Source organism: Fusarium sambucinum, chromosome II (genome assembly GCF_050947815.1).
Source record: "Fusarium sambucinum isolate potato_lamoka chromosome II, whole genome shotgun sequence".
Lineage (NCBI taxonomy): Eukaryota > Fungi > Ascomycota > Sordariomycetes > Hypocreales > Nectriaceae > Fusarium > Fusarium sambucinum.
This window is the reverse complement of record NC_139293.1, coordinates 1935513-1962594: the sequence shown is the minus strand read 5'-3', so window position 1 is coordinate 1962594 and position 27082 is coordinate 1935513. Positions and strand designations below refer to the sequence as shown.

The 27082-nt window shown below is 48.4% G+C and overlaps 11 protein-coding genes across 11 annotated transcripts; 5 read left to right on the top strand and 6 right to left on the bottom strand.

Moving 5' to 3' along the window:
* Nucleotides 1–49: 49 nt before the first annotated feature.
* Nucleotides 50–1015, top strand: FSST1_007447 (uncharacterized protein; the record flags this gene model as incomplete). Its single annotated transcript, XM_083224231.1, has 2 exons — nucleotides 50–169; nucleotides 266–1015. The coding sequence occupies 2 exons, from the start codon at nucleotides 50–52 to the stop codon at nucleotides 1013–1015; spliced, it is 870 nt and encodes a 289-aa protein (XP_083083408.1).
* A 169-nt stretch (nucleotides 1016–1184) lies between these two features.
* Nucleotides 1185–3638, bottom strand: FSST1_007446 (Zn(II)2Cys6 transcription factor domain-containing protein; the record flags this gene model as incomplete). The annotated part of the gene is made up of 2 exons (XM_083224230.1): nucleotides 1185–1767; nucleotides 1819–3638. The coding sequence occupies 2 exons, from the start codon at nucleotides 3636–3638 to the stop codon at nucleotides 1185–1187; spliced, it is 2403 nt and encodes an 800-aa protein (XP_083083407.1).
* Nucleotides 3639–5469: 1831 nt separating this feature from the next.
* Nucleotides 5470–6900, top strand: FSST1_007445 (WD40-repeat-containing domain protein; the record flags this gene model as incomplete). The annotated part of the gene is made up of 3 exons (XM_083224229.1): nucleotides 5470–5690; nucleotides 5753–5993; nucleotides 6046–6900. 3 exons carry the CDS (start codon nucleotides 5470–5472, stop codon nucleotides 6898–6900), a joined length of 1317 nt encoding a protein of 438 aa, XP_083083406.1.
* A 378-nt stretch (nucleotides 6901–7278) lies between these two features.
* FSST1_007444 (uncharacterized protein) lies at nucleotides 7279–8073 on the bottom strand (the record flags this gene model as incomplete). Its single annotated transcript, XM_083224228.1, has 1 exon — nucleotides 7279–8073. The coding sequence occupies one exon, from the start codon at nucleotides 8071–8073 to the stop codon at nucleotides 7279–7281; it is 795 nt and encodes a 264-aa protein (XP_083083405.1).
* Nucleotides 8074–8467: 394 nt separating this feature from the next.
* On the bottom strand, nucleotides 8468–10074 carry FSST1_007443 (uncharacterized protein; the record flags this gene model as incomplete). Its single annotated transcript, XM_083224227.1, has 3 exons — nucleotides 8468–9642; nucleotides 9693–9892; nucleotides 9947–10074. 3 exons carry the CDS (start codon nucleotides 10072–10074, stop codon nucleotides 8468–8470), a joined length of 1503 nt encoding a protein of 500 aa, XP_083083404.1.
* A 5061-nt stretch (nucleotides 10075–15135) lies between these two features.
* Nucleotides 15136–16856, top strand: FSST1_007442 (Aldehyde/histidinol dehydrogenase; the record flags this gene model as incomplete). The annotated part of the gene is made up of 5 exons (XM_083224225.1): nucleotides 15136–15171; nucleotides 15247–15328; nucleotides 15387–15563; nucleotides 15618–16221; nucleotides 16271–16856. 5 exons carry the CDS (start codon nucleotides 15136–15138, stop codon nucleotides 16854–16856), a joined length of 1485 nt encoding a protein of 494 aa, XP_083083403.1.
* Nucleotides 16857–17625: 769 nt separating this feature from the next.
* Nucleotides 17626–18831, top strand: FSST1_007441 (uncharacterized protein; the record flags this gene model as incomplete). The annotated part of the gene is made up of 1 exon (XM_083224224.1): nucleotides 17626–18831. The coding sequence occupies one exon, from the start codon at nucleotides 17626–17628 to the stop codon at nucleotides 18829–18831; it is 1206 nt and encodes a 401-aa protein (XP_083083402.1).
* A 107-nt stretch (nucleotides 18832–18938) lies between these two features.
* On the bottom strand, nucleotides 18939–20507 carry FSST1_007440 (uncharacterized protein; the record flags this gene model as incomplete). Its single annotated transcript, XM_083224223.1, has 4 exons — nucleotides 18939–19858; nucleotides 19905–20073; nucleotides 20126–20249; nucleotides 20299–20507. The coding sequence occupies 4 exons, from the start codon at nucleotides 20505–20507 to the stop codon at nucleotides 18939–18941; spliced, it is 1422 nt and encodes a 473-aa protein (XP_083083401.1).
* A 434-nt stretch (nucleotides 20508–20941) lies between these two features.
* On the bottom strand, nucleotides 20942–22000 carry FSST1_007439 (uncharacterized protein; the record flags this gene model as incomplete). Its single annotated transcript, XM_083224222.1, has 2 exons — nucleotides 20942–21284; nucleotides 21339–22000. The coding sequence occupies 2 exons, from the start codon at nucleotides 21998–22000 to the stop codon at nucleotides 20942–20944; spliced, it is 1005 nt and encodes a 334-aa protein (XP_083083400.1).
* Nucleotides 22001–22434: 434 nt separating this feature from the next.
* On the bottom strand, nucleotides 22435–23352 carry FSST1_007438 (uncharacterized protein; the record flags this gene model as incomplete). Its single annotated transcript, XM_083224221.1, has 1 exon — nucleotides 22435–23352. The coding sequence occupies one exon, from the start codon at nucleotides 23350–23352 to the stop codon at nucleotides 22435–22437; it is 918 nt and encodes a 305-aa protein (XP_083083399.1).
* A 1103-nt stretch (nucleotides 23353–24455) lies between these two features.
* On the top strand, nucleotides 24456–26958 carry FSST1_007437 (uncharacterized protein; the record flags this gene model as incomplete). The annotated part of the gene is made up of 2 exons (XM_083224220.1): nucleotides 24456–24596; nucleotides 24649–26958. 2 exons carry the CDS (start codon nucleotides 24456–24458, stop codon nucleotides 26956–26958), a joined length of 2451 nt encoding a protein of 816 aa, XP_083083398.1.
* Between the last annotated feature and the right edge of the window lie 124 nt (nucleotides 26959–27082).

Sequence of the window (27082 nt, the reverse complement as noted above, 5' to 3'; positions counted from 1 at the left end):
AAGGACTCAGACTCCGTTCACCAGTTGCATTTGTTTCTTGATACCCAAAATGAGCTCAGGTGAACCCACCAGAGACGATGTGGTGAAGAAGCCAGATGTCGACGAAAAGAAAGATGCCAGCGACCCCGCTGACGGCGAAGAGCTTCGATTCACACCGGAAGAGGAGGAGGTAGGTCTATTCATTTCCTGCCTTATTCCTCTCATATTTCGACGCTCATCACTCATTCTTTGACTCATATCGAGGTGCATAGGCTAACCCGCACAGGCTTTAGTGAAAGAGTCAGACACGTTAAAACAAGAAGCAAATGCTTTGTTCGCCTCTAAAGAGTATCAAGATGCTATCAATAAATACGACGACGCGATCAACTCATGTCCCAAATATCTGCACTATCCTCGTGCAGTGATCTACAGCAATATCGCAGCTTGTCACATCCAGCTTGAGGACTGGAAGGAGGCCATTAAATCCGCGTCAGATTCTCTCAAAGCTTTGGAAAAGCTTGAACAGAATGACTCTCGACTGCAACATGACGGGAAAGAAGATGGCGGAGAAAAAGCCAAGAAGGAGGGCGATGATGTGGAAGAAGTGATCATCAGCGACGGGGCTTCGCGCGCAGCTCCAGCGCCCGAGTCAGTTAATGAAGAAGTCAAAAAGCTTGAGGCAAACATCCAACGAATTCGATGCAAAGCACTTATGAGACGAGCTCGTGGCCGAACTGAGGCTGGCGGATGGCATAACCTTGCTGGCGCAGAAGAAGATTGCAAGGCTCTCGCCGCCAAACCGGAAAGTCTAGCTCCAGCCGATCTTCGGGTGGTTCAGAAGCAACTGAGAGAATTGCCCCCACGAGTAAAGGCTGCACAAGAGAAAGAAATGGGCGAGATGTGGGGAAAACTGAAAGATCTTGGAAACGGCATTCTGAAACCCTTTGGGTTGAGCACAAACAATTTCCAGATGGTCAAGGACGAGAACAGTGGAGGCTACAGCATGAACTTCCAACCTGGAGGAAAGTCCCAATGAGTGCAATGCCCTCCAGGGGAAGGCGAAAGTTTTCTCTATCCGTCTATCAAGTCGAAACAAAACTCCAGTTCCTGCAACTTAGAGAAAAACAATAGATGTCCCGGCGCTGTCTATTTTGCCATACTCCAACAATAAACACTTACTATCCCGAACCATGGGTACGCGGCCGCTATAATGACGATGTATCGAAGGAATTCGACCGACTGGGTGGCTCATACCAATTCTGATATGGATGGTTAGGCAACTTGAAGTCGGCAAAACTCAGTGGGTTGACCGATGTCTTCATCCCCATAGCGGACATTACTGGCGGTGTCGATAGCCTTGAGGGAGTCAAAGATGTTGAGGTTCTTCGCGTGATCGAAGCTCCTGGTTCGTGGCTAGTCTCTGTTTTCGGACTCAAGGTGGGCATTTTCATGCATGGCCAGCCCCATCCTTTCTTGAGTTCCATTTCTATAGCACCCAAACGCCAGCCGTTTCTGTTGTTGATCCTTTCAAGAATCTCGAGAACTTCACTTTGCTCGCTAGGGTTGGTGAGTGCAGCGGCTGCGATTGCCAAACAACGGATTGCAACTATAGCGACCCCTTTGTCCGCGGTATGGGCAACGATACCACAGACCTGGTACGCATGGTGAAGTTGCAAGACACGCAGCCTCTCCGAAGACCTAATCGACTCCGTCGGGTGCGTTTGTAAGAGGATGCAATGAGCAGTGTGGAATAGAAGTTGTCCAATCGTCGCCTCTCGTTGGATCATCCTGAACACGAGTTATTGCAAAGCTCACCTGTCAAGCTGTTGTCTGACCTACCAGATACGAGGAAACACAGAGTTTCCCGATGAGTCTCCTGCTTTCACATATCCAAATGGATGCATTACCCTCGGGCAACGGGCGTTCCAACCGTCACAGAGCTTCTTAAGCTCATACCATTGCGACAGGCGGTTACCAACCCAGTTTTGCTCGGCCTGCGGGCTCATGTTGTCAAACTGACCTGCAGTTGCACGAAAGTTTGTCACCTTTGCAACAACATACAATGCCCGGTGTACCCAGGTCTGTTCGTCTCCGTCTTGGTTGTGGTGATGGTCGTCGGAGTCTGGAAAGTCGATACCCCATTCGTCAGGGCTCCATGTTGTCTGCCAATTTGCTGCAAGACAGTTCAGAACTTCTATCCCAATATTCAACCAGAAGCAGGCAGACCCGATACCATTGCTTTTTGCGTCCCATCCACACTCTCGAACCAGTGCTCGAGACCCTGCTATGTGACTCATTCGGTGCGCAGGTTTCTCGGACATGATCTCGTATACATTCAGCACAATTGCTGTTGTTGCACACTCGGCAGTGTTCCGATCGGGGTTTTGCAAACTCCGTAAGAGCTGTGTTGTTGCAGTGTTGTAATAGAACAGCGCTTTGTCGTGGTTTTCCTGGGACATCAAAGAAGCATGTTTCACGCCACACGCAAGAAGGGCGTTGAAGAGCATGGTCGACCTAAGGGCATGATGCGGGATACTTCTGGCAAAGTATTTATCTCTATTGAATGAGTCCATCCAGATCGCAACATCATCAACAAAGACCTGCATATAGCGGACTTCCTCAGCAGAGGTGAGGATATCGTGGCCAATCAGTTCAATGTTTCGGACGGCCGGATGATGCATATGATCGACTTTATGGGCGTGCTCATGCAGAGATCTCTCGTTACGGGGTGATGTTCCAAGATCTGGTAGTACCATGTTGCTGATATCTTCGACTGTCGCTTGATGTGATAAAGGACGATTCCGCATCGCTACTAGTTGTTCTGGAAACGTCTCTGTCCTTGGGGTAACGACCGAACGTGTCGATGAAGGCGGAGTTGCAATATTCGATACATCACTCATGATTCCTTGCCCACAATCGTTGTGTTCAAGTTTAATCGCATCATTCGGCGGAGGTCGTGAGTTGTCTAAAGCTCTGGGTGTGGTGTTATCCCGTGCATAGTTGAAGTACTGTTGCGAACTGGATTGAAACTGGTCAGTGGAAGGGCCTGCCCCCCTTGGATGATTCTCTGGCCCCAGAGTTATTCCTTCTTTCGAGTCGTGTCTATCTTGGAGTCCTGGAGAATATGGTGCATAGCGACCAAGTCCGCCTCGGTATTCGGAGGCAATGTCTCGCGATTCGTCTTGGAACTCGACTAAAAGTTCAATCAGCACAGTGTCTTCCATTGGGAGAGAAGAACTTATACCTGCCCAATCCTCTGGATGCGGTATAGCAGCAGGGCTGTGTAGATTGATCTCAAGGAAGTTGAGACGCACGCCTCGTTTGCATTCACGACCTCTTTTCCGACAATTCATACAATCAGGGACTGCTTCATCGCACTTGAGATGCCTTTCACGACATGTCAGACATCCTGTTCTAACTCTCCTTCCTTTAACCTGAGTGGGATTTGACGTGGACATGGAATTCTGCAGAGTCATCCCTCTGGAAGACTCCGCCGGCATGTTTGTCGTAGCTTGACCAAGGCTCGGGGGTTCGGAGATTGGTGCCATTGCCAGGTGTGCATGCTGATGGGACCCAAAGTCAAAGTAATCGAACTGAAGATTGTCTTCCATCCCATACTGCCCTGGTGAATAGTCTTGCCACTCCGGAGGAAATGACATCGTCTGCTTTTGTTTGGAATCTTCATTTTGCATCGCCGCCTCGAAGCTAACACCAAGCCTGGCGATGTCATTGGGACCTTTTCGAGCCGACACTATTGTCTACCTGGCTCTTCCGGAAGCCAGGGTAGTGACGTATATGATGTCTGTGATATGATAGTTACTGACGTGGACACGGTGGTTCTGCGGGTATGGTGTAGCGAAATAAGGCCAGGTGCTTTATTGTCACATTTGAGGCTGGACAACTGGATACCCGCAATTCTCAACAATGCTCCAAATGTTCTAGAAAATTCAATCGGGACATGGAATGATTTCATAGCTTGGGGTGCAGGCCACGGCTTCTGGACCGGTTTCCCTACCCCGGGCTCGGTATAAAAGACCGTCGCAGGTTCGGGATTGTCGTCGTGGGATCCACAGTCGGACTAGAGACAAGGAGCAAGAGGGCGGGGTGTGGTAACGAACGACTGAAGATAAGAGAATGAACCGGATGGAGCTTGACGAATATAAATTTAAGATGCCATTGATTCCGGGCAGTGTCAAGCTTCTGAGCTTTAGTAACAGCTCAGCATGTCCGCTAGAACCCGGGGGGTGCTGCACCATGATTATATGGCGAAACACCACGTAGCCAAACCAAGGTACGCAAGTCAGTGGCCACGGACTTGTACTCCGGCTGTCGTGCGAGTATCATCAGCCTCTTTATTCGGCTATGATTCGGACAGCAAGCTGGTATATACTGAGACCATTACACCGAATGGCGTTTGTGTTCAATCTCAGTTCTGTCTTGTCTTATCCTCAAGAAAAGCAGGTAAGCCTTGGCTAAGAGAGAAGTCATGATACCGGACAGATGGTTCGGTCCGGCAAGATGGCTTAGCTGTGGCATTGAAACCTTCCATACAAGGAAGGTTATTTGTCATGGTAAGCTACACATCTTGCAGGATATGTAGCCTTGAAAATGGCCTCTCAAGGATATAGTATCTGCCGCATAAGCTACAGATGCTGAGCTATAAGTGTACATTACACATGTGGCGCATAGGGTCGATGAAACTCGGCATGCATCCCATCCTAGTTGTCCTTTGCCCTGCATTGCCGGAGGCCGGAGTAAACGAGCCCTCGTATTAGGATCGATAATGAGCTTCCATCCATCCGCATCCTTCGCTTATTGAATCGCCTGCCAATATTGCTCGTGCGCCGCGATGTCTTTTCCTGCGGCAAGTACTCAGCCCATCAGACGATGTGCGATGCAGCCAAGCTACACGAATCAGTAGCACGGGTACGCCCGAATTATACAGCCAGTTTTTTGATGTGTTTGGTTTGGTTATAAGTGATAGGTAAGACAATAGCCCGAAATAACTCGGGCTTGACAACCAATAGGGTGATGAAAGCTGTCTTTCAGCTACTCTCTGCATTGAATGCTGTCCTTGTGTCTGTTACAAAATGATTGATAGATGCGAAATTTAAGGACCTTGAATATTATTCAAGATATTTGTCTTGTTGGCCAGAGCTTGCATGCAGGTATATCGTTAGCAGGGAGGCATTGTTCTACTTTCAAGTGGCGGCTCCATCGGTCCGTCTAGGCGATGAAAGTGTTTATCGTGACTGTATGTAGAAATAATGTTTCGAAGCCGCCAAGGAAAGAAACATGTAACTTTTATGCTTTAGAACCAGGGTCCCGAATTAGTTGAAGAGAATCTTGATGAAATGTGAAAATGGAAGGTGAACGGCTCATCGGGTGAATGTTCCACAGCAGTCTCTCAGACTCTAACTAAATATTATCAACCCCAGCTTGTGGTAACCTTCAAATCCTTAACCATGACAACGAATCCCCACCAACGAAATGGACTCTTCAACTCCGACGCCCAAATCCATACTGCGTGGGCATAAGTCCCAGATACACGCCGCAGCATTTGTCAGGTCAAATGAACGTCTCATCACAGCCGACGCAGACGGTTTTGTGGTGCTATGGGACCTCACAATAATGCGCCCGCGAGCCGTCTGGCGCGCGCACGAAAAGGCTTTGTTAGGCGTCTGTGGCTGGGGTGACGACAAAATTATCACGTAACTTTCTCTTCCAAGTCAAAAATGAATAAAAACACTGGATTACTGACTCAAGAACTCAGACATGGTCGTGATATGAAACTCATAGTATGGAAGCTTGGCGAGACAGAGGAGGAACATCTCAGCACAGCACTTCCTGTGGAAGATGTGCCAATACCCAGAGCCCAGCCATGGATACTTCATTTACTCGAAGTGAACACCTTGAACTTTTGTGCTTTTGCTATCTGTTCAAGTGTGCCTGGGCCTGTAGATGAAGCGTCTGAGGCTTTGATCGCCGTGCCAAATACTCTCAACTCAGACGCTGTATAGTAACCTCCATCTCAGTTTAAATACCAGGGCTGACCAACTGTGACAGATTGACATTTATCATTTACCTTCACAACATCGAATCCATACCATAAAAGCTGGTGATAAGACGGGTATGGCTATGTGCCTTGCCCTTTTCCATCACGAGAACACCCTCACGCTTGTTGCTGCTTTCGAGAACGGGTATGCGACTGTACAACGACTTGAGGATGATGGCCGATGGGTTACAACATACAACTCGCAAGCTCATTCACAACCTGTGCTATCTCTGAGCGTTCACAACGACTCCTTCATCACATCTAGTGCCGACTCCATCGTCGCTAAGCACCCCATACCCACCGATTTATTCTTCCCACTCCAAGACCCTGAGCCACCCCGGAGCACAGAACGTGTCGTTGAAATAATAGACGATGAACCCAAGGCAACATCGCTCCTATCTGCTGGTCTCAAATCATCGTCATCTCAAACCCCTACGGGCCCTTCCAAGAAGGGCATTGCATGGAAAGATCCCATCAAAACCATCAACACCAAACACTCTGGACAGCAAAGTCTGGATATACGATCAGACGGGCGGGTTTTTGCCACGGCAGGTTGGGATTCCAAAGTGCGTGTCTACTCTGTTAAGACCATGAAAGAACTCGCTGTATTGAAATGGCATCAAGTTGGATGCTTTTCTGTCGCATTTGCTGATGTGAAGATATCAGACAAGGCAAAAGAGGAGAGTACAGCAAACGCACAACAAGAGGATGGGAACAAAGCTACGACAAGTCTAACAAAACGAACAACCTCTCTTGTCAAGGCAGGACTAAGCGTTAAAGAGCAACGTATAGAAACTGCACGGCAAACACACTGGATCGCTGCGGGAGCGAAGGACGGGAAGATTAGCTTATGGGATATTTATTGAGCTATGGATAACGCAGTCATGTGGTAGCATATGCGTTACTAAAAATGCTCTTGATGTTTCTTCTTGAAGCAAAACATGAGCCAACTGCCAAGCTTGAGCTTGGAGAAGGGGTGTTTTTATGGGTTGATAGACATCAGTCTCTTGGATTAGAAGGCCAAGCCTTATTTTAAGCAATTTGTTCAATAGCCGGAGCGAATCAGAGAGCAAGGGGGTAAATAGACAAAAGCAGCAAAGCCATAAATCAACGTTCCTGCTGATCAGTTCTGTGTTCCTGAGTAATAGTTCTGCTTTAGACTGTTAACATTTCTTAACTCAAACAACAGTCATGTAAACCCACCTTCACAACCCCAGCATCTTCTGGCCGCGCGCCGCATGTGCCTACGACCTGCTGTCAGCGAGACCAGCGTATAAATACAATAGGTTCTGCTGAGGCCCGCCTACCCTCATCAAGCGCGTGGCCGAATTGTTCCCCTTGGACAACTCGTACCATATCCGTAGTATCCAGGCCGCAACGAGGGCATCGCGCAATTCAACGCTCATCTCGGCTGTGATTACTAGACTCATGCTGGCTTTCTCATCTTCGACTTCTCTTGCTATCAACTCTCCCTGCGCATCTCGCCACTCGTATGCGACGCCTTTACTCCGTGAAGAGGACGCTTCGTATAGCATACCCTGAGGCTCTAGCTTTCGATCGGCGCCCTTCGCTGCGCGGTCGAATCGGAAACCCTTCTTCTGCCTCAAGAGATTACCAGAGCGGAAGTAAGAGACTCCGAAAGAGCACAGGGCTCGACGTGTAGCGGCTTCGGCATGGTAGGGGAACGTGGGGAACTCGGCGGCAGTTGGATGCTTGAGATCGAAGAGGTGGCGGTTCTTGAGAGCGACTTGAGGAAGACCGGCCGAGTTCTTGATGACCGAGTCGACACGCTCGACTTTCACGCTGCGATCATGGTCGTGGAGATAGCCGATAGAGTGGGAGAATTCGTATGCCGGTGCTTGAGAGCCAGTAGATGAATAGATAAAGCGTCCTGAGATGTGGAATTTTGCCGCCTGAGCGAGGCCGGGTTTAGTAGTGGGGTTCCCAGAGGCCGCAGCGGGAGTAGGAGTGCTGAGCAGGGTATCATCGTAGGACGGTAGATCGAGGTCGGAATAATCGGGTGGTGGAAGATCGGTCATTGTGGAGTATGATGATAATTGGCAATTGGGTATAACAGACTAAGAATAATAATGAATGATGGGGACAGACAACGAGAATATGTAAGTGTCGCGTGCTGGTCATTCATTATCTATCTTGTTGGAACCTTTTGAACTACTATGACGTGTATCACAGCCAGTATTGCCGAGCGGATACAGCAGCCACAGCCTCACTAGACCAGATGGTATTGCAGGCTGATACTACTTCGCCTCACTATAAAGCTTAACAACGGCGTATTCTCATTTTTAATTCATGCTCCCTGGTATTCTCAAATTGCTAGGTACGACAGTAATACGCCAAAACGCCTATCCAATAATCTTCCCTTGCCACCCCGCGTTATGTAGCTAACTATTCCTGAACCCTTGAATCTTCTGCTTACAGACGGGAACCCAAGTTGACGTGTACAGACTTAGTATTGCTATAAGCTTCAAGGCCAGCTTCACCGAGCTCACGGCCAATACCACTCTGCTTCACACCACCAAAGGGGATATAAGGCTCAGAGTCCTGAGTAGAGTTGATCCAAACCATACCAGCCTCAATCTCAGCAGCAACACGGTGGGCACGCTCGACGTCCTTTGTAAAGACGGCGGCACCGAGACCGTATGTTGTGTCGTTGGCGAGCTTGAGAGCCTCCTCTTCATCACTGAACTTGGTGATGACTACCACAGGGCCAAAGATTTCCTCACGGAAGACACGCATCTGGTGGTGGACGTCACCAAAGACAGTGGGCTGGATAAAGAAGCCCTTCTTGGAAGAATCGACAGCCTGTCCACCAGCGAGAAGAGTAGCACCCTCGGACTTTCCGATCTGGATATACTCAAGGATGCGGTCGTACTGTTGCTTCGAGACCTGGGGGCCCTGATATGTCTCGGAATCCCATTGGTGGCCGACCTTGCTAACTGTCTTTGTCGTCTCGACGAAGCGCTGGACGAACTCATCGTATACCTTGTCCTGAACCAACAGACGAGAGGTAGCTGTGCAGATTTGACCCTGGTTGGACATGATACCCATATGCGACCACTTGACAGCCTCATCAATGTCACTATCAGCAAAGACCAAAAGAGGTGATTTACCACCCGTCTCGAGGGTAATGTTCTTGAGAGTCTTGGAAGCCATCTCCATAATCTTAGCACCAGTAGCAGTTGATCCAGTAAAAGCAACCTTATCAACCAGAGGGTGCTGGACAAGAGCAGGTCCAGCCTCGCCTCCGTAGCCATTGAGGGCGTTGAAGACACCAGGGGGGAATCCAACTGCCTTGATAGCCTCGCCGAGAAGCAGGATGCTGAGAGGTGTTTGCTCAGCAGCCTTCATAACAATGGTGTTACCGCATGCTAGCGCAGGACCGATCTTCCAGGCGGCCATCGCAAGAGGGTAGTTCCAAGGGATGATCTGGGCGACAACACCAAGGGGTTGGCGGAGAGTATACGCGAGCTTATTCGGGTTTGCCGTGATCGTCTGCCCAGTGATCTTGTCTGCCCAGCCTGCGTAATAACGAAGGGTACTAACAACCTCGACAACGTCGCCGCCCTCGGCATCAGTGTAAATCTTGCCTGTAGAAAGGTCAGTGCGAATCGACCAACTTGTAACGTCTTCTACGTACCATTGTCCCAAGCCTCTGAAGTGGCAAAGATCTTGGTACGCTCCTCAATGTAATCGGCGAGCTTGTTCATTAAAACACCTCGCTGGGGAGGAGGCAGCTTCTTCCATGAAGGGTTGTGGAAGGCATCGTAGGCTGCCTTGACGGCCTTGTCGACATCATCGGCATTAGCTGCATGGACTGTAGCAATCTCCTTCTCGGTGCTGTTGAATATCCTTGTTAGCTTGTGATTTGAAGGCTGGTAGAAGCTAACTTACGCAGGATCGATAGATGTGATCTTTTGAGTCGACGACCCAGGAACGAATTCGTTGTTGATGAAGAGACCGGTTGGCTGTCTGTACTTGACGCCGTTGGGGGCCTCGAGGTTGACATACAAGTCTGACATTGTGCTGTAGCGTATCTGTGTTGTCGTGATAGATCGAGTGAGACGAGCAATTGGCAGTCGACTTTGGGATTGTGTCAAAGATCGAAGAGGTACTGAATGAAATGAACGACAAAGACGAGCAGATATGAACCTCGAAGCAACAGCAGCGCCTATCTTCTTATAGCTGCTTAGAGACATGGCTGAAGAGGGGTAGCTCAGAACCTCCAACTTGAGTTTAGCTATGTATATGTATGTACAATGTCGCCGCCCCCGCAATCAATTGTGTCAAGAGACGATACGGGATCCCTTTAGAGAGCAATTGATTAGTCTTCTTTCTTTGCCGTTCGCTATCAAAGTTGAAAACATGTAATACTTTGCCTCTTTTCGGTAAAGGTCGCTGCGCCGGCGGGGACCGGCAAATGTTTGTCGATGCTCTCGTCCAGTTGCTGCAGTCCAACGTCATGAGGTCGCCTGTACCTTACCATTCGAGTTTAGTAGGATTGCTGAATCTGGTAAAATCTGACGGGGCCGAGAGGGAGCTCCATGTCGTTATCATGGATCATGACAGCTCTTATCGATAACATGTGCCGAGGTTGCTGATTGAATCTGGTCGTGGTCAAGGTAAAATGGAACGGACAATTGAAAGACCAGAAGACGCGTTCCTTTGTTTGATGTGCATTCTCAGTCAGTGAGTAATTGTCTTCTTACAATACTTTTTTGTGCTGCGACCAGCAGGAGGTGAATGTCCTACCCATCACTTTCCCACACTGCAGATCTAAAACGAGTTCTGGCTTAAATCCTATGATCATGCTAACCATATTGTTTACCAGCTTGACTGACCTGTCTTGTATTTTATGACCTCAATTAGTTTAAGGATTTAACACAGTGACCGAACAGAAAGATGTGATCGTTCCGAGAGCAGGGGTCAACTGGCCGTGGAAGCTGGCACGGACTTAGGATATGTTCGATGGCACATGAAAGACGTCTGATATCGCGCCCGTAAGAGTACTTTATAAAAGTCACATAAAGGGGAGATGATTCATTGAGTTTTAAAGGTTTTATTGTTGAATAGTCCCACAATGTATTCTCCCTTCCATTCCATCTGTTCTAACTCTTACTCTACCAACTGTGTCCACACCAGTCATGCTCCTATTAACACTTCCCACTCCATCTGGGACGGGAATACCACGTTCAGGTAAGAGAGGCGAGATGGCATCGGGTCTCCTGCCTTGGTTAACACCACCCACCAGTGGGGCTCTTGTTTGATGGTAATGTCTTCTCCAAGTCAGCTCCGAACAGGAAGTGCTAAAAAGATACAAAGGTAGGATAAAAAGAGAAGAATAGCATACCTGGAAAGCTACCAGATGAAACTGGTGATTGTGGAGAGCGTCACCAGGTCGTGGAAAATTATGAATGATTGGCTCGGCGACCTGGTGACTGTTAAAGCTTCATCTCTCTCGACGTCATCCTCAGTCGTGAACTCGATTCCGATGATGTTACCGAAAGCATCTGAGCACCGAAGGAATCTTCGAGGATAGAACTGTCCTCGAAGATTCCGTCGGTACAGTCCCAGCCAACATACCCTTTTCTGTTCCATCGTATCATCCACTGAGTACTCATGCTGTTAGTGATTGTACTAAATCCCAACTTTGCATAATGTAGTAGCCGGAGTAAAGAGAAGGAAAGGATAGATGAGAAAGTAGATACTTACTTGTTGGGGCCCGCCGATATTTTTGGGAACCATGCAGTGGGCAGGGCTAGTGATGAATGTTGTTGAACTGCATGGTTCCCAAGGCAGTGGCCGGAGGCAGGCCCCCCCTAACTCAGCGAGTGGCATCGCGAGTTTAGGGTCATCCGAATGAATCGTGTAGAATAGCTGTTAACGTTAATCAGTGACGGTGAGTAATGTGTGTTTCTTACTAACCTTGGGGCGGTAGTGCTCGGCACTCCTTCGCCGGCCCAGTATCAGACCTACTACTAATGTAGAGGCCGAGAGAGAGTCTCTCACTAGGAGTTAGGATACTGGGCCGGCGGAATGCCCTGTGCCTCGTGGTTGAGACAGGGCGGGATGGCTCATAAGACATAGAAGTGATTTCCTCCCCCTGGGCGAAGGAGGTTTTGATGGGGGAGGAAACATGTGAGGAGAAGAAAAAAGCAGACGGGAGGGGGTGTGGTGTGTTTGTGTAGGTAATTTTGGCTGGGGGGCAACCAGCAGCTGTGAATGCACGCTTAGGGCGCCGGCCCTTTTTATTGCGCTGCCAATGGAAGAGCATCAGCAATAAACAGATGACAAACGGTTGCTACGTAGGGTATTACGTATTGTGTATCAAGGAACCACGTGAACAAAGTGATCTGTAGCAAGTGGAAGCAGGTGGAAGCATAGCCTGGGCCCGGCCACGCCAACAGCATTACTTATAAATAACATTTCTCTAGAGGCATTCAGTCGAGTAGAGTAGGCTACATGATATTATCTTGTATAACTATCTCAAATAAATGTTTGAATCGCTCTTGTTTCCGTTTCTATTGCGTAGTTCCCGACATGAGGTTCGCTCCAGTCATATGAAGCAGATACTGTCAATACACTTGCAACCATTTGCTCATGAACATTTGATGCATATTGCTTATTCATCATAGATAGCATTGCTGTTTCTGAGCTTTTGTTGATGCCGCGTTCTGCTCTGGACTGGCGTTGAGCAGAAATCCATTTCATTGTATCCCGCCCCTGGCCCCTTGGCCGGGCTGCCACCACCTGTCACTTGCAGAAAGCTCAAGGTCTTTTTTTTTTTTTTGAAGCCGTCGGCACAATTAAAACAATTCTATTTGATAGTTTCATCCGTAAATTCTGTACAAATTGTACGAAAACTATTATCACCAATGCGGAGGTCCGCTCAGGGGTAAATTCGTTATTCTATGCAAGCCCAGAACGAGACTTTTGTTGACCATAAAAATGTCAAACCTGATTCTTACACCCGGAACCCAAGCATTCTATAGCAAATAACGTTATTATTTTCGCCACAAGACTCGATCATGTTAGCTTCTAGTCTAGTATCCCAGATTCTCAACGGGTCAGAGTAAGGCTCAGATACCGCCACTCCTTTTCCCGTCTGTAGTCAAAGACTTCCCTATGCTACATTCTACAACGAGGCATCGTGTGTATATTAAAGCGGTGATCAATGGTCAGTGGAATCTTGGAGTAGATTCGTGCCCAGAGTCAGCCTGTTGATGCATTGCCATGCAGTGCAGCCTATTATCCCCAATTACAGTGCGACAAGGTGAAGAAGGCTATGTGCGATTTTAACAAGGCAATTGGACTACCAGGTTATCGGGGTCGTTGATCTACTCTTAAAAAAAAAGGATGTTGGGGACTACATTTCGAAAGGATGTTGAAAAGAGGGCCGACCGAGTATCGTTATTTGGACTCGGAGTGGGATTTTCCATAGAGGCAGTAGTGGCCTGTAAACTCCAGAAGTTAGCTCTTGGTTCTTTTCGTGTTCCATCCCTTACTATAGTAGTGTGAGCGTCGGGAGTCATCATAGTTACTCTATCTGGAATCCAGTCGGTCAACTTTGCGACTCAGCTTTCGAGTAAGACCCCGAGGTGCCTCGCCTGGCTTTCAGTATTGGAATGAAAGGAACTATCGCTCTAGCTCGTGTAAATTTGGCCGGGCATCATGCGCCGAGGGGAATGAAAGACTTGGCACTCTCCACAGTGTTGGCATTTGTACTCGATGATTCTGTTGTACGTAAATGTTGTTTGCGTACAGGTGCGTGCGTGCAAGTAATGCTGAATCTGTCGAGGAAATGTTCGGGTTATCGTCAAGTCCCTGTCGCAGAGAAAGGGACAGTCGGCTGAAAGATCTGTTGTCATATTGGTTTTCTATAATCTATAGAAGTCAGTGTAGGTAGCGAAGTAATGTCAACTCAGTCGTAGTTGCAATCAGTGGTGAGCCCTATAATCATTCAGGTCGAACAAATCTTGGCGTGCCAGATAAACTGATCGAAACATAGACTAGTAATGTGTATCCGGCTTGGCATCTTTCAGATCGTGACAATGAGAATTATCTTCCACATTTTGAGGTGGAAGTTGAACGGGATCTGCCAGAATTGAGGGTAAGAAGGATAAATTCTCGGTACTGTCATGGTGGGGAAGTACGAAGGTGCGATTCAAGTCTCCCAGAAACATCACTCAGCTGCTGTCGAACAAGGGTTTCTCTTTTTATTATATGATTGTTCTAAATTTTCGCTCGCCACCATACTGTTCTATCATTGATTCCACAAAGAATGATCATCGAGTTTGAGGTCGGAAACAGAACAAAGCAACGCCCTTTCAACCTCGCAGAATACCCACTGACCAACCTCTGCATAGGTAGTTCGCTATTACTTCGTCTATCAATACCAGTGCCTTGCGATTCAGAAACAACCTACTCTGTCATGACAATCCAACCGTGTATGGCAAATTCGTTGGCGTCCTTGCTTCATCATGAGAATAGAAGACATCCAGAAACTGACCATCTCCACACTTTTCCCCATACCCCAGAGGCCCGTCGAAGCACCAAACCATAAACAGCAATAAATCTGCACCATCGGCTCCCGGTTTTTACGAAACCGGGATCTAATTCCCGTTCTTTTGAGTTCTACCGGAGCCGTTTGCTGTCTCCGGGCCGGTTGATCGACTTTGGACCGGAACCGAGATCCGGTCTGTACAGGCGAATTGGGCCGTTCGGTTGGTGACTTATAGCGGACAACACACGTCTTCTACCCTCCACTGCCCCGGCTTTACATATTCATGGGGTCCGTTCCTTCATCATGACTGGTCTTGACTCAAACGAAATCGACCTTTATGGACACAATGCGACGGCTTAAGCATACTCGACCCGGTTTTCTAGCGCGTCCATGTGACGTTTTGTTAAGAGCTGTCGTGGATCCTTAACTTTTTATTTACTCGCAAGACATCCGTTGACCGGAAGCTCTCCTTCTTTCTCTTTTACTCTCTTCATCTTTCCATTCTTCTATCTTTTGTTTCACTACTTGAGCGAATCTTCTGTTATCCTAGATATCCTTTTGAAACGAAACAATCATCATCATGGCCGAAAACTACCACAAGGAGGTCATTTCTGGCGTATGTTGCCCCTCAGTCATGATCTCGACTGCCCCTCGTCAAGAGCTTTGATTGCTAACATGAGACGCTCAATAGCTCAAGGACAAGAGCCTTTTCATCCAGGATGCCTTCATTGACGGCCAATGGGTTGCCAAGGAGAACAAGTTTGATGTTTTTGGTTAGTAACGCTTCATCATGAGTACAGTAATGCCAATGACAAGCTAACCCTGTCTTAGAGCCTTCTACTGCCACTGTTCTCGGTCAAGTTGCCAACTGCGCCCTCGAGGACTTCCAAACTGCCATCAAGAGCGCCGACGTCGCCCAGACAAAGTACTTTGATAGCACAACTGGCGCCAGCCGAGGTGCTCTGTTGAGGAAGTGGTACGACTTGGTTCTCGCCAACCAAGAGGATCGTATGTAACATGTATGAGCACTCGCTTCAACATAATACTAACAAGGATATCTAGTCGCCAAGATCCTTTCTCTCGAAAACGGAAAGACCTACTCTGAGGCTCTCGGAGAGGTCATATACTCTGCCAGCTTCATCTCTTGGTTCGCCGAGGAAGCTACACGATCCTACGGCGTCACAATCCCCTCTTCGGCTCCTCACACTACACTCATGACGATCCGGGAGCCCGTTGGTGTCTGCGGTATCATCACCCCCTGGAACTTCCCCGCCGCCATGATCACCCGAAAGATCGCTCCCGCTCTGGCCGCTGGATGCTCCGTCGTCATCAAGCCCCCTTCCGAGACTCCCTACTCCGCACTCGCTTTCACCAAGCTCGCCATTGAGGCTGGTCTTCCTCCTGCTACTATCCAGGTCCTGCCTACTCGCGACCGTCAAGCTGCTACCGAGCTTGCTACCAACCCTCTCGTCAAGAAGATCTCTTTCACTGGCTCCACTGGTGTTGGCAAGTACCTTGCTAAGCTTGCTGCCGGAACACTAAAGAAGCTCAGCCTGGAACTCGGTGGCAATGCTCCTTTCATTGTCTTTGAGGACGCAGACCTCGACCTTGCTGCTGAGGGCGCCATGTTCTGCAAGTTCCGATGCTCTGGACAGACTTGTGTCTGGTAAGTCAAATTGCACCATAATTATAATCACACTACTAACACTCAACAGCGCCAACCGACTTTATGTTCAGAAGAGCGTTGCAAAGGAGTTCACTGCCAAGCTTGTCGAGAAGGTTAACGCTCTCAAGATGGGCGGCGGTCTCGACAAGACCACCACCCAAGGACCTCTCGTCAATAAGTCCGCTGTCGACAAGGTTAAGGAGCATATTGCCGATGCCACATCCAAGGGCGCTAAGGTCGCTACCGGCGGCTCTACCCCCGACAGCCCCGGTTTCTTCCACCAGCCAACAGTCCTTATTGGCGTGACACAAGAGATGGCTGTCGCTAAGGACGAGACTTTCGGTCCCCTGGCCCCTATCTTCGAGTTTGACACAGAGGAGGATGCCATCCGTCTGGCTAATGACACCGAGTTCGGTCTTGCCGGATATTTCTTCTCTAAGGACATTAGCCGTGTCATGCGTGTTGCTCACAAGATGCAAGTCGGTATGGTTGGTGCTAACACAGGCAAGATCAGTGCTGCTGAGGCTCCTTTCGGTGGTGTCAAGGAGAGCGGTTACGGAAAGGAGGGTAGTCTGTACGGAATGGCTGAGTACCAAAACATCAAGTCCATCACCATTGGCAACCTCAACATCTAGAGTGTGAGTTGCATGGGGAGAAACGAGAGAAGAAGCGGAAGAAAAAAACGGAGGAGTTTGTCTATTTAGCCATGATCAATAATGACGAGGCGAAAGGTCTCATAGGATAACGACTGGGATCAGTACTATCTATATACGGTCCCCAAAATACAAAACAGTAAAATTGCTTTAATTGTTGGCATCTTTCATCTGCTCTAAACGCTGGACATCGTTACACAAAGGATTATTTGATCTGCACCTGTGTGTTTTCCCTCCTCGTAATGGCAGTGATTCTAGACACTGCCAACTAATTGCATGGGTATCTGGTAACTCGTGTAATACACCGGCTTATGCGATAGCTTCTGCTCGGAACTACCAGGGCCTTTCTATGTGTCACGAGTAACCAACGAGGTTCCATAGCGACATATTTTAACGGTTATCTTTATTCTCCCTGCATGTTGATCTTTCGGAAGAGGTTCAGAAAATAGTTGTCTTCGATCTCGGTCCAGACATCCCATTGGCCCCATTCCTATGTTCTGGTTAAATTATTCGCTTCTATTCAGCCTACCCTGCATACGCTGCCTTGAAGCATCGCTCGCATCATTGGATTACATCAAATCCTTACATGGAAACAAAAAACTGTCTCTGAATACCCGTCAGACATACCCTTCGACTTTTCGCATTTCTCGCCGAACTCTGGGTATTTCTTGACTGGCTTCCCATCAAGCATTGAACCAACCCCAGACTCAAACTTCTATCCTTCCGCATCGCAACACAACGATACGCCATCATGACTACCAACGGCCATACAAACAACGAGTTTCTCTCGCAACAAGGCCAAGACCGGATTTTCAAATCATCGACTTCCCCTTCGCTAGATGCCTTTAAATCACTTTGCTCCCAAAAAGCTACCAAAGAAGATTACCCACTTGCAGAGGACATTCAGTGCAACGTCCCCATCTACAATCTTGCCGAGTACTCAACCTTGACTGAAGACCAAAAGTCTGCCCTTCAGGATGAGTGGTACATGGTGCTTCTGTACGGACCTGGTGTTTTCGTCACTGCCAATCTCTACCAAGATCTGGACGTGGTCGATGAATCAACAACGGCTTTTGGCGACATCATCAAAAAAGAAAGTGAGAGCGCAAAAACAGCCGGCGACCATTTCGCTAGTGCTGGCAAGAATGATCGAATCTGGAACTCGTTCAGCAAGCACGGCCTCCAAGATCCTGGGTCTTTCTTCCGATACTTCTCAAACCCTTACCTCGACCTCATTTTTGCTTCATGGCTTGGTCCCGGATATCGCATCACAACTCAAGTCAACAACGTCCGGCCTGGAGGACAACCACAGGTTTCCCACCGCGACTATCATCTAGGCTTCATGTCCGCAGAAAGTTGTGGAAGATATCCTCGAGCTATGCAAGTTGCTAGCCAGTGTTTGACTCTACAAGGCGCTGTGGCACATGTCGACATGCCTCTCGAGAGCGGCCCAACAAGGCTATTGCCCTTCAGCCAAGCCTTTGCTCCCGGGTATATGGCTTATCGCCTTCCCGAGTTTAACCAATTCTTTCTGGACAACTACATCTCACTCCCGCTGAAGAAAGGCGATGGCTTATGGTTCAACCCAGCTCTGTTTCATGCAGCAGGCGAGAATAAATCTGTGGATATCAATCGGCTTGTGAACCTCTTTCAGATAAGTAGTGCTTTCGGAAAGCCAATGGAGACAGTTGATGCGCTGCCCTTGGTAGAGAGCACGTGGGATGTTTTGTCCTCTTCTTACAAGGAACATGGGATGAGCGCCGAGGTTGAAATGTTCATTGCTGCTGTTGGAGAAGGTTATCCTTTCCCGACCAATCTTGACAATAACCCACCGAGAAGCGAAAACATGGCTCCCGATTCGGAACAAAATGTTATCAGACATGCCTTAGTAAAAGGGAAGGCCAAGGCAGAGATTTTGGTTGCTCTTGCAGAGTTTCGGACAAAGATCAAAGCTTAGATGCATCAGAAGAGGGTTCAAATGTCAACACAAGCTAGTTCGCCTGTTATATTAATATTACTATCGTACAGTACTTACACAGGTACTAGTGCTGCCTACGTGAAGTTTTACACTATAGGGCTCGTTCGAATGAAGATAGACTTTATAGTCTTCTTCAGATGTCCGCGGAAGCTGTCAAATGTGACTGGATCGTGACCCTCTAGCCATCGACAACTGACCGAGATGGAATCCTTTTCAAACCGCACAGACACCCTAAAACCAAAGACGCACTCTGCTGTCTCGGATTTGGCATCTTGTACCTCTCCTCTCTGCTTCATTCTCCGCCAAGCTCGCGCCCAGACACGATCGACTGCTCGGCCAGTACCCTCCAGTCTATCGGCATCCCATTCCCAGGTGATCAAGTCAAGCTTCCCAAGCTCAGTGCGGAGTTGGTCTGCAAATTCGCTGACGGAGCCACGAAAAGGTAAATCCGCAACCGTTTCTTCTGTAATCTCGGGTTGATCACTATTGGGAAATGTCGCCCCGGCGATGCGAGCAAGTTCTTGACTTGGCCTCATGCTTCCAAAGCTCCACGCAACAGCCCAGCGTTTTGTCTTGCTTCCCTGAATAAATTGCGTCACAGCGTAGTTGTCAATCTTATTCTCTTTCAGCTTACGCACAAATGCGAGTAGGCTCGTGCGGAAGCCGAACATGGATGTGTACCACTGCACGCGCTCTCGAAGGACCAGAGACTCTTTGAGCATACGCCCAACAAATGCGACTTCACCACCTTCAATTACCATCTCGACTGTGGCGCCTGTACAAGCCGTAAAGGGCGGGAATTCCTTTTTCTCGGCGCTTTCAACAAGCTCTTGCTCGGATTTATAAAAGGGAGGGTTACACATCGTGAATGCGATACGGTGAACGTTCAGATCATCTAGTGGGATGAGACTGTCGGTGTTTTCCCGCTGAACAACGTTAATCCTCTCGTCAAGATTGTTCAAAGTCACGTTTTTGCGAGCATACTCGAGACTTTTGGGGTCGATGTCTATTTTTGTTAGTTGAAAGTTGATTGTGGCGACCTGACGGTTTACCTGTAGCGATAAAGTTCCAAGCATTGCGCTCTGTGCAACCCAGCAGCGGGTAGATACAACTTGCGCCAGTGCCTATATCACAGCCAACAACATTCCGAGCTTGCTTTTCGTATGAAGAAGTGTCGAGAAGACCCTTCAACCAAAGTATGTAGTTGTTTCGATTGGTGACCTATAAGACGCGTTAGATATGAAGACGCGTCAAAGTAGTAGCAGAAACTTACAGGTGGGCACAGTCGGTCATTGGGAAGCTCAAGCTGCAATCCAAAGTCGATCTTGAGAAGTGTTTTTGTCAACTGCATAACACATTCTGGATCGTTGAAGAAGTCAGTCTTGTGCTGATTCCATCTAGTGTTATATTAGCTCGCCTTGTCAAGTCTGATTATGGGTGACTTACAATCGTGCAAAGTCTGCATCTTGGAGAGCAAGCTGTTGGAAATCGGGTGCTTTGGCATATAGTTCAGCGTAGTGACGATCTCGAGCTACATCATCCTTCGCCGGGCCTGTAAGGGTGCTGTTCGTGGCTGTTGGTTGGCTCGTATCGCCATTGTCGACAGGGTGTCTGTAGCCCGCAAGGTCTTGCGAAGCTTTCCTCTTTTCACCCATCTTTGACGGCTGAGGGTGATGATGATGAAGTTGTACGGTGCTACGTGCGCATTCTCACACTTTCCTAGCAGATCTGCGTAAATTTTGACGTCGATTAATCTTTGAGAGTTTGATGAAAATGTTGAGTTTACTCAGGGCAGTCACGGTGCACGTAAGAACCTAGACTAGGTAGTATGTGAATACAGATAGGCACTGAAAGGCCTTGTAATTTAGCGACACTTTCAAAGTCGCAAACTCGGAACAACCATGTTGTCCATCATCGAAAACAATCTCATCAAGGGGTGCGTTATATTCAAACAAAGACCCAAATATACTAAGGAAATATACATTCATATTCTTGACAATCATTAACATAACAAATGAAATCGCGTCGGCGTCGTTGAAATCGTGTCATCGTCTTATGTACAGCATCCCACTCTGAATCTCATCAATCATTACCACAGAAGAACCCTCCATCGCCAGCCTTCAAGAGTCTTCATGTCCTTATCATCGATATCCGGGTCGCCTTGCTCGATTCTTGAAGCAAGCTTCTTGATTCGCTTCTGTACAGTTCGGGCAACACGGATAGACACCTCGTTGGAAAACACAAATAGCACGGCAAACACGAGGAAGGCCAGTTTGGCGAACCGGCCTTTGCCAAGTATACCGCTCTTGATATGATCGAGAAGACCCTTTGACTTTTGGAAGGCGTACTCTGTGTCGTTGGCTGCTAATTGAGAATCTTCGTCGTCTTCGTTTCGGCGCCAGAAGCGGCGGATCATGGGAATAAAAGTGGCACTATTTGGTCAGTTAGCCATTAAAAAAGGTCAGTTCAGAGGGCTAAACACTTACATGGCTCCTCCGACGATCCATCTTCGCCAGCGATGGTTTTCGGCTTCTTTGGCGATACTACGCACCTCACTTTGCAAAACCCTCAAGTCATTCAAGACAAAAGTCGTCTGATTGCGAAGACGAGTTTCAAGCTCATAAGCGGACATGGAAGCATCACCACTTCGTCGCTGGCGCTGCAAGGTTATGTATTCTCGCAGATTGAACTGACAATTCGTGCGGAGTTCCCGAAGCTCTCCCAAGTCAGCCGGGATGTTGGCAGGTACCATCTGATGAGGCGGCTTGATTGCGCTGGCCATGGTCCCAGGATGATTGGGGAGATAGGACTCAGATACCGGGCGCATTGGGAGATCATTGGGTCCAGTCTGAGGGCCGCTGACAGGAGGGTAATTCTGAGGGTTATACTGCGATTCAAACTGCTGAGGGTTGTAGCCTGGTCGGTAGTAGTCCTGAGCATTGAAGTTTTGAGTGCCAAACTGCTGAGATCCGTACTGAGCTTCAGGGCCTGGATATGACTTTGCTCTCTCTGGGCCTCGCTCATACCCACGATCGCGATCAGCACGATCACGCTCGCGCTCCCGGTCTCGCGTAGGAGAAGGACTGCGGATGGGTTGAGGATCCAGAGATCGAAGAGGCGACTTGTTTGACTTGCGAGATTCATCCATGATGGGCGCTTGTTCTCAACAGAGACAGAACAAAGATGTCAATGGCAGTGTTACCTAACAAGGGGATGATATTGAGGCCCAAAGATGATCGCAAAAGGAGAGGCGAAAATTTAGCTTAAAGTATTCAGGTAAGAAAAAAGTAGACTATTTGCCTTTCATGCATGTGCGTGCTGGCTTTATCGGCGAGAGAGAGGCTGGGCTGAATAAAAGAGGCCAGCCCATGACGCTCAGACGAGCAAGGATAGGCATAGGTTGGGCGCGCATGTGGGGTGATGAATGGAATAACGAGGTTGGGGAAGACGGGAGACGGGTCAGAATAGGGACTGGAGTGAGATATGCAACAAGTGAGTGATATTATTAGCAACTGCTGAAAGCTAAATAGGCTATTCCTTTTCTCTTTTCGTCGTTTCTGTTCCTGATGGCAGCTGACTTGACTAATATCCTAATGCTCTATACATGCGGTGTGCCATCCCATCAATACCCTCGACAGGCAATGCACGTCTCATGTCTCGTAAAAGCTGATCCTGGACCTCGAGGTCGAACCGCTCCCAAATTCTACAGACCTGTCGCGTCAAATCTGGTCGTCCAGTGCGGAAAATGCCGGCAAAGGCTTCAAAGAGAATAGTCGTCTCATCCCAACCCAGAATGTTGTGAACATCACGGATGAGGCCTTCGAAAAAGTCTAGAATCTCGGCCAAAAGCATGTCTGAGCATCCTAGTCCTCGCTCATTGTCGAGAACCACGCACAGGGCATGCATCATGCCGGCCCAGCGAGTTACCGAATAGTCGCGAGCTGGGTCGTCTTCGATTTCCAGCTCAGCGACGCCAAACATGTCAATTACACCAGTTCGTGAAAAGTCTTGGAGGTGGCGAAACAGAAAATGCAATGCCTGGTGGATGATGTGCGGCGGATGTAGCGCCATGTCTTGAGGCATGAAGAAGCTCCCCAGCATGAGGGTTCCTCTTCTTACTGCATTTCTTGCCCGGGGCAAGAACGCGAATAACAAGTTCTGGTCAATACTGAATCGTTCTCCGACTTGTCCAAATCTGCCACCCTGAGCTTCGAGATCGTACAATTGGACGATGATGTTGTCCTGTCTTCTATCCTGGCCTCTTGCTTCAAAGTTGGGTACTGGATTGGCATCTCGTCGCGGAGGTTGGGGTCTAGGCAGTGGGTCGACAAGCTCTCTCGTATCTGTGACAGAGGGATCAGAGTCAGGCTGAGCAAGGCCGTACATCGCTCGAGTTGTGGCGTCGTAGGGCATATTGCGAAACATGGCCGCTTGAAGTCCACCCCGTCTTGTGCGAGATCGTGTGCTAGTTTGCTCACGAAAATAATTCTGTCCTGACATGCTATTGAAATCAATGCTTTCGACCAAGGTAAAGTACATAACAGCTGTAAGAAATTCCACGATGTTATGGGCATCTTATAGTTGCCGGGCTTCTCTTGCTCTGTCAAGTTTGTATGTTGATTGTCATGTATACCTACCCAGCTACGCAAAAAGCAAGCAAGCAAAGCAAAATAAGATCATGCCACGCCACAAGTTTAGATAAACCACCAAACACAAACCGCGTTTCCGCAAACATTCACAATATTAATGATTGCTATTTATCACATGAGTCGGTTATAAACTTTGGTTGGTAACTCGGATTTGGGCGTGACGGTACAGGGTGATTCTGTACAAGATATGCTTCGTTTTTCATCAACACAACCACAACCCAGTTACTTAAAGAGATTTCCTTTTTATTGATACCACCTAACATCATCAGTTCCGAAACATGGCTTGGTGTTTCTATCAAGTCTGGCGGCCGACCAACGTGATACCTGAAGTCTCAGGCACAAGAATTAGGTGTCCAGACGAATCAGCAGGCCTGGGAGAGACATTCCCCCACCAATTTCCGACTTCCAGTCTTTCGTTCTTCCACTCTCCCTTCTCTTCCCAAATACAAGACAAGGCATCTAGTTCGCCGTTTCTACTGAATACATCCAAACATCACTTTACTATACCAAATATACCTCTTTTATTCTATTGAGATGATCAATTTCTATCAATTCCTCTTGTTCTCGTTCAGTTACCCTCTATAGGCTGTGTAGCTTCCTGTTAGTGTCCGCGTCAATGTTCTGTTTGTGATCTCACTCTATTTCAATGAGAAAGGCTACTTGGGGTTTACGGTTGCCTTGCATAAAGGCTCATCCAAACAAGTATAAGTATCTCGTCTTCCCCCTCTTCTGTCCTGAATTTCGGTACGCTCAGTATCACTCCTCTCCTCCTCCTCCTCCTCATCCTTCTTATACCATTCCATTCAATTCAACTCATCCAGATCATCCTGGCTCTCAGCCTAAGACCACTTATTCGTCTTCTGAGTTTTTGATATATATCTGTGTCGTCCCGTTAGCCATCAAAGCCCTTCCCTTACCCCTAGTATCGTCCCATTTTTGTCCCAGCTGCCCATCATGAACGACCTACCTTCGGCTTTTGCTGCTGATGTTGGCCATAATGTCGAATATAAAATTCGTGACCTTGGTACCCGTTCCGTTACTCTCTTCCCTACTCAAGCTCAAGTTACGCGTGAGATCAAGAATGTCCCTCTAAAGGTTAGTCAAGCGTATATGGCAGATGCATATCTCTTCGCTCACACCACGTTAGCCCGGTATCAATGAAATATCGATTGTTGGTTTAAGCCCTACTATTGACAAGCACTCTGTCATGGTGGAAGGCAGCGGGGCTGCTACAATTACTGGTATCAGCGTCGAGTTTCTTCCCAACCGTGAAATCTTTGACGAAGTCTACCCTGACTCTGACGAGGATGAATCTGAGGGCGAAGATGGTAAAGACGATGATCAGCTTTCAGACGTCTCTCAAGACCAGACCCTTCTGGGAGTCAAGATGAAGCTCATTGAGCTCAGAGACGAACAACAGAGGGCCAGGGAAATCGTCGGTAATGCTGATAACCGTATCAAAATTCTCGATGGGTATTCATATTCCCTTGAGAAGAAAGAAGGCATCGACATTAGTGAGATGCTCGAAGTCTACAGAACAGAGCACATGAAAGCTTTCAAAGAACGCTTGATTGGTGTGCAGCAGGAAAGAGATGTCACGGAAGCTATCAACAACGCCATAAAAGAACAATCGCGCCTGGCCAAGGTTGCAGAGAAGGCTCGAGCAAAAGAATCAAAAACAAAATCCAAAATCCAGAAGGCTGTCAAGAAGAAGCAGGAGCAGCGCATGAAACGACTCGAGGAGCAACGCAAGGAAAAGAAACGCATCCGTGAAGAGCGTGCTCGTTGCTGGCCTCAATGCTGCTACACTGTACACATTCAGCTTGAGGTAAATTCCTCTTACACACCAGCCTCGTCTCGCCGAGAGTCAGTGTCTAGCGAGATTGAGCTGGTTCAACGGCCTCGAAGCAAGACGATTGATATTGAACAAACGTCCTCGTGCGATCTGGTTTTGTCGTATGTGACCGACTCGGCTTTCTGGACACCGAGTTACAATATGCAATTGTCAACCGTGACTTCCACGGGTGTTCTTTGCTTTGATGCTAGTATCCACAATACCACATCTGAGACCTGGGAGAACTGTAAGATCACCCTATCCACCTCCCAGGCCACATCCTCGAGTCTCGACGAGTCCAATCCTATCCTAGCACCCTGGCGAATCAAGCTGGGTAAACGAGGATCGGCATCTGGCTCTAGTGGTGTTCTTGAAAGCAGTGCAGAGCGAATGCAGCAGACCTCCTGGCGCAACAAGAATATGGCGATGCGACCGCCACAGGACCACTTCAAAAGAGACATGTTCGGTCTCACTCCCGATCTCGGTGGCCATGCCCTGTCGGATTACCAAACGCAGCTGATGCTACTCGAGCAACAGAACCAAAAGAGGATGATGATGGCCAGACAGGAGAACAGCTCTTTGCCCCCAGCACCTTGGGAACAACTACGTGCGCAACAACAGGCGATGCAGCAGCAACAGATGCAGCGGCAACAGCAAGCGATGCAACAGCAACAACGGGCGACACAACAGCAACTGCACCAGGTGCGGCAACAACAGGTGCAGCCAATGCCGAGCTCGCAGGGGACTTCCCCGCCTTCTGGTGTTCAAACACAGCAACCGCTGGAAATGCAGCAATTCATGCAATTTCAGGGCGATGAATTACATGATTTCGACTTTGACGCGTTTTTGTTTGACGAGGACCCAAAGAAACCGGAACCTCAACCATCTCTCGAGTTCCAGGACTCCCTTGTTGAAGAGACAGGCTTCACAACAACGTTCGATCTACCCGGTCTCAAAACCCTGGTCCCCAAGTTCACCGTTTCAAAGCAACGTGTTGCTCGTCTTCAATTCATCAACGTATTTTTCAGCCATACTGTCGTGGCAAAGTACCATCCAGCAGCCTATCTCAAGGCGAAGCTCAAAAATGGCAGCAAACTTACGCTTCTTCATGGACCAGCCAGCTTGACGCTTGATGGGAGCTTCATGGGGCAGACCAAGGTTCCTCGATGTACCCCTGGTGAGAAGTTTACTCTCAGTTTGGGTGTGGACTCTTCTATCAGAATCGTGTATCCCAAGCCTGATGTTCGAAGAAGCACGAGTGGCATGTTTAATAAGGAAGACAGTTCTGTCTATGTCCGTACTGTCACGGTACATAACACTCGTGTTACTGCTGGAAAACGAATCAATGTGCTTGTTTTGGATCAGATTCCAGTTTCCCAGGACGATCACCTGCGTGTTGAGATGTCGAGCCCTCGTGGACTCACGGTCGAAGGGCCTAGTCAGCCAGCTGGGGCTCCTGGACGTGACTCGGTAGAGGATAAGGATTGGGGCAAAGCGACAGCATCTCTGAGGAAGTACGGACAGGTCTCATGGGATGTTGCTTTGAATCCGGGCAAGTCTGTCAAGTTACGCCTTGAGTATTCGGTTTCGATGCCAAGTGGTGATGTTGCGAATGAGTGTTGATTCGGAAGAATCACATTTTGATAGTGGCGATGCAACGCTAATTATTGCAGGGCGATGGCATATGATGTGGAGGGAGCTGGGTTAATATCGACACTGGGGAGAATGAACTGAATGGCCTGTTCGA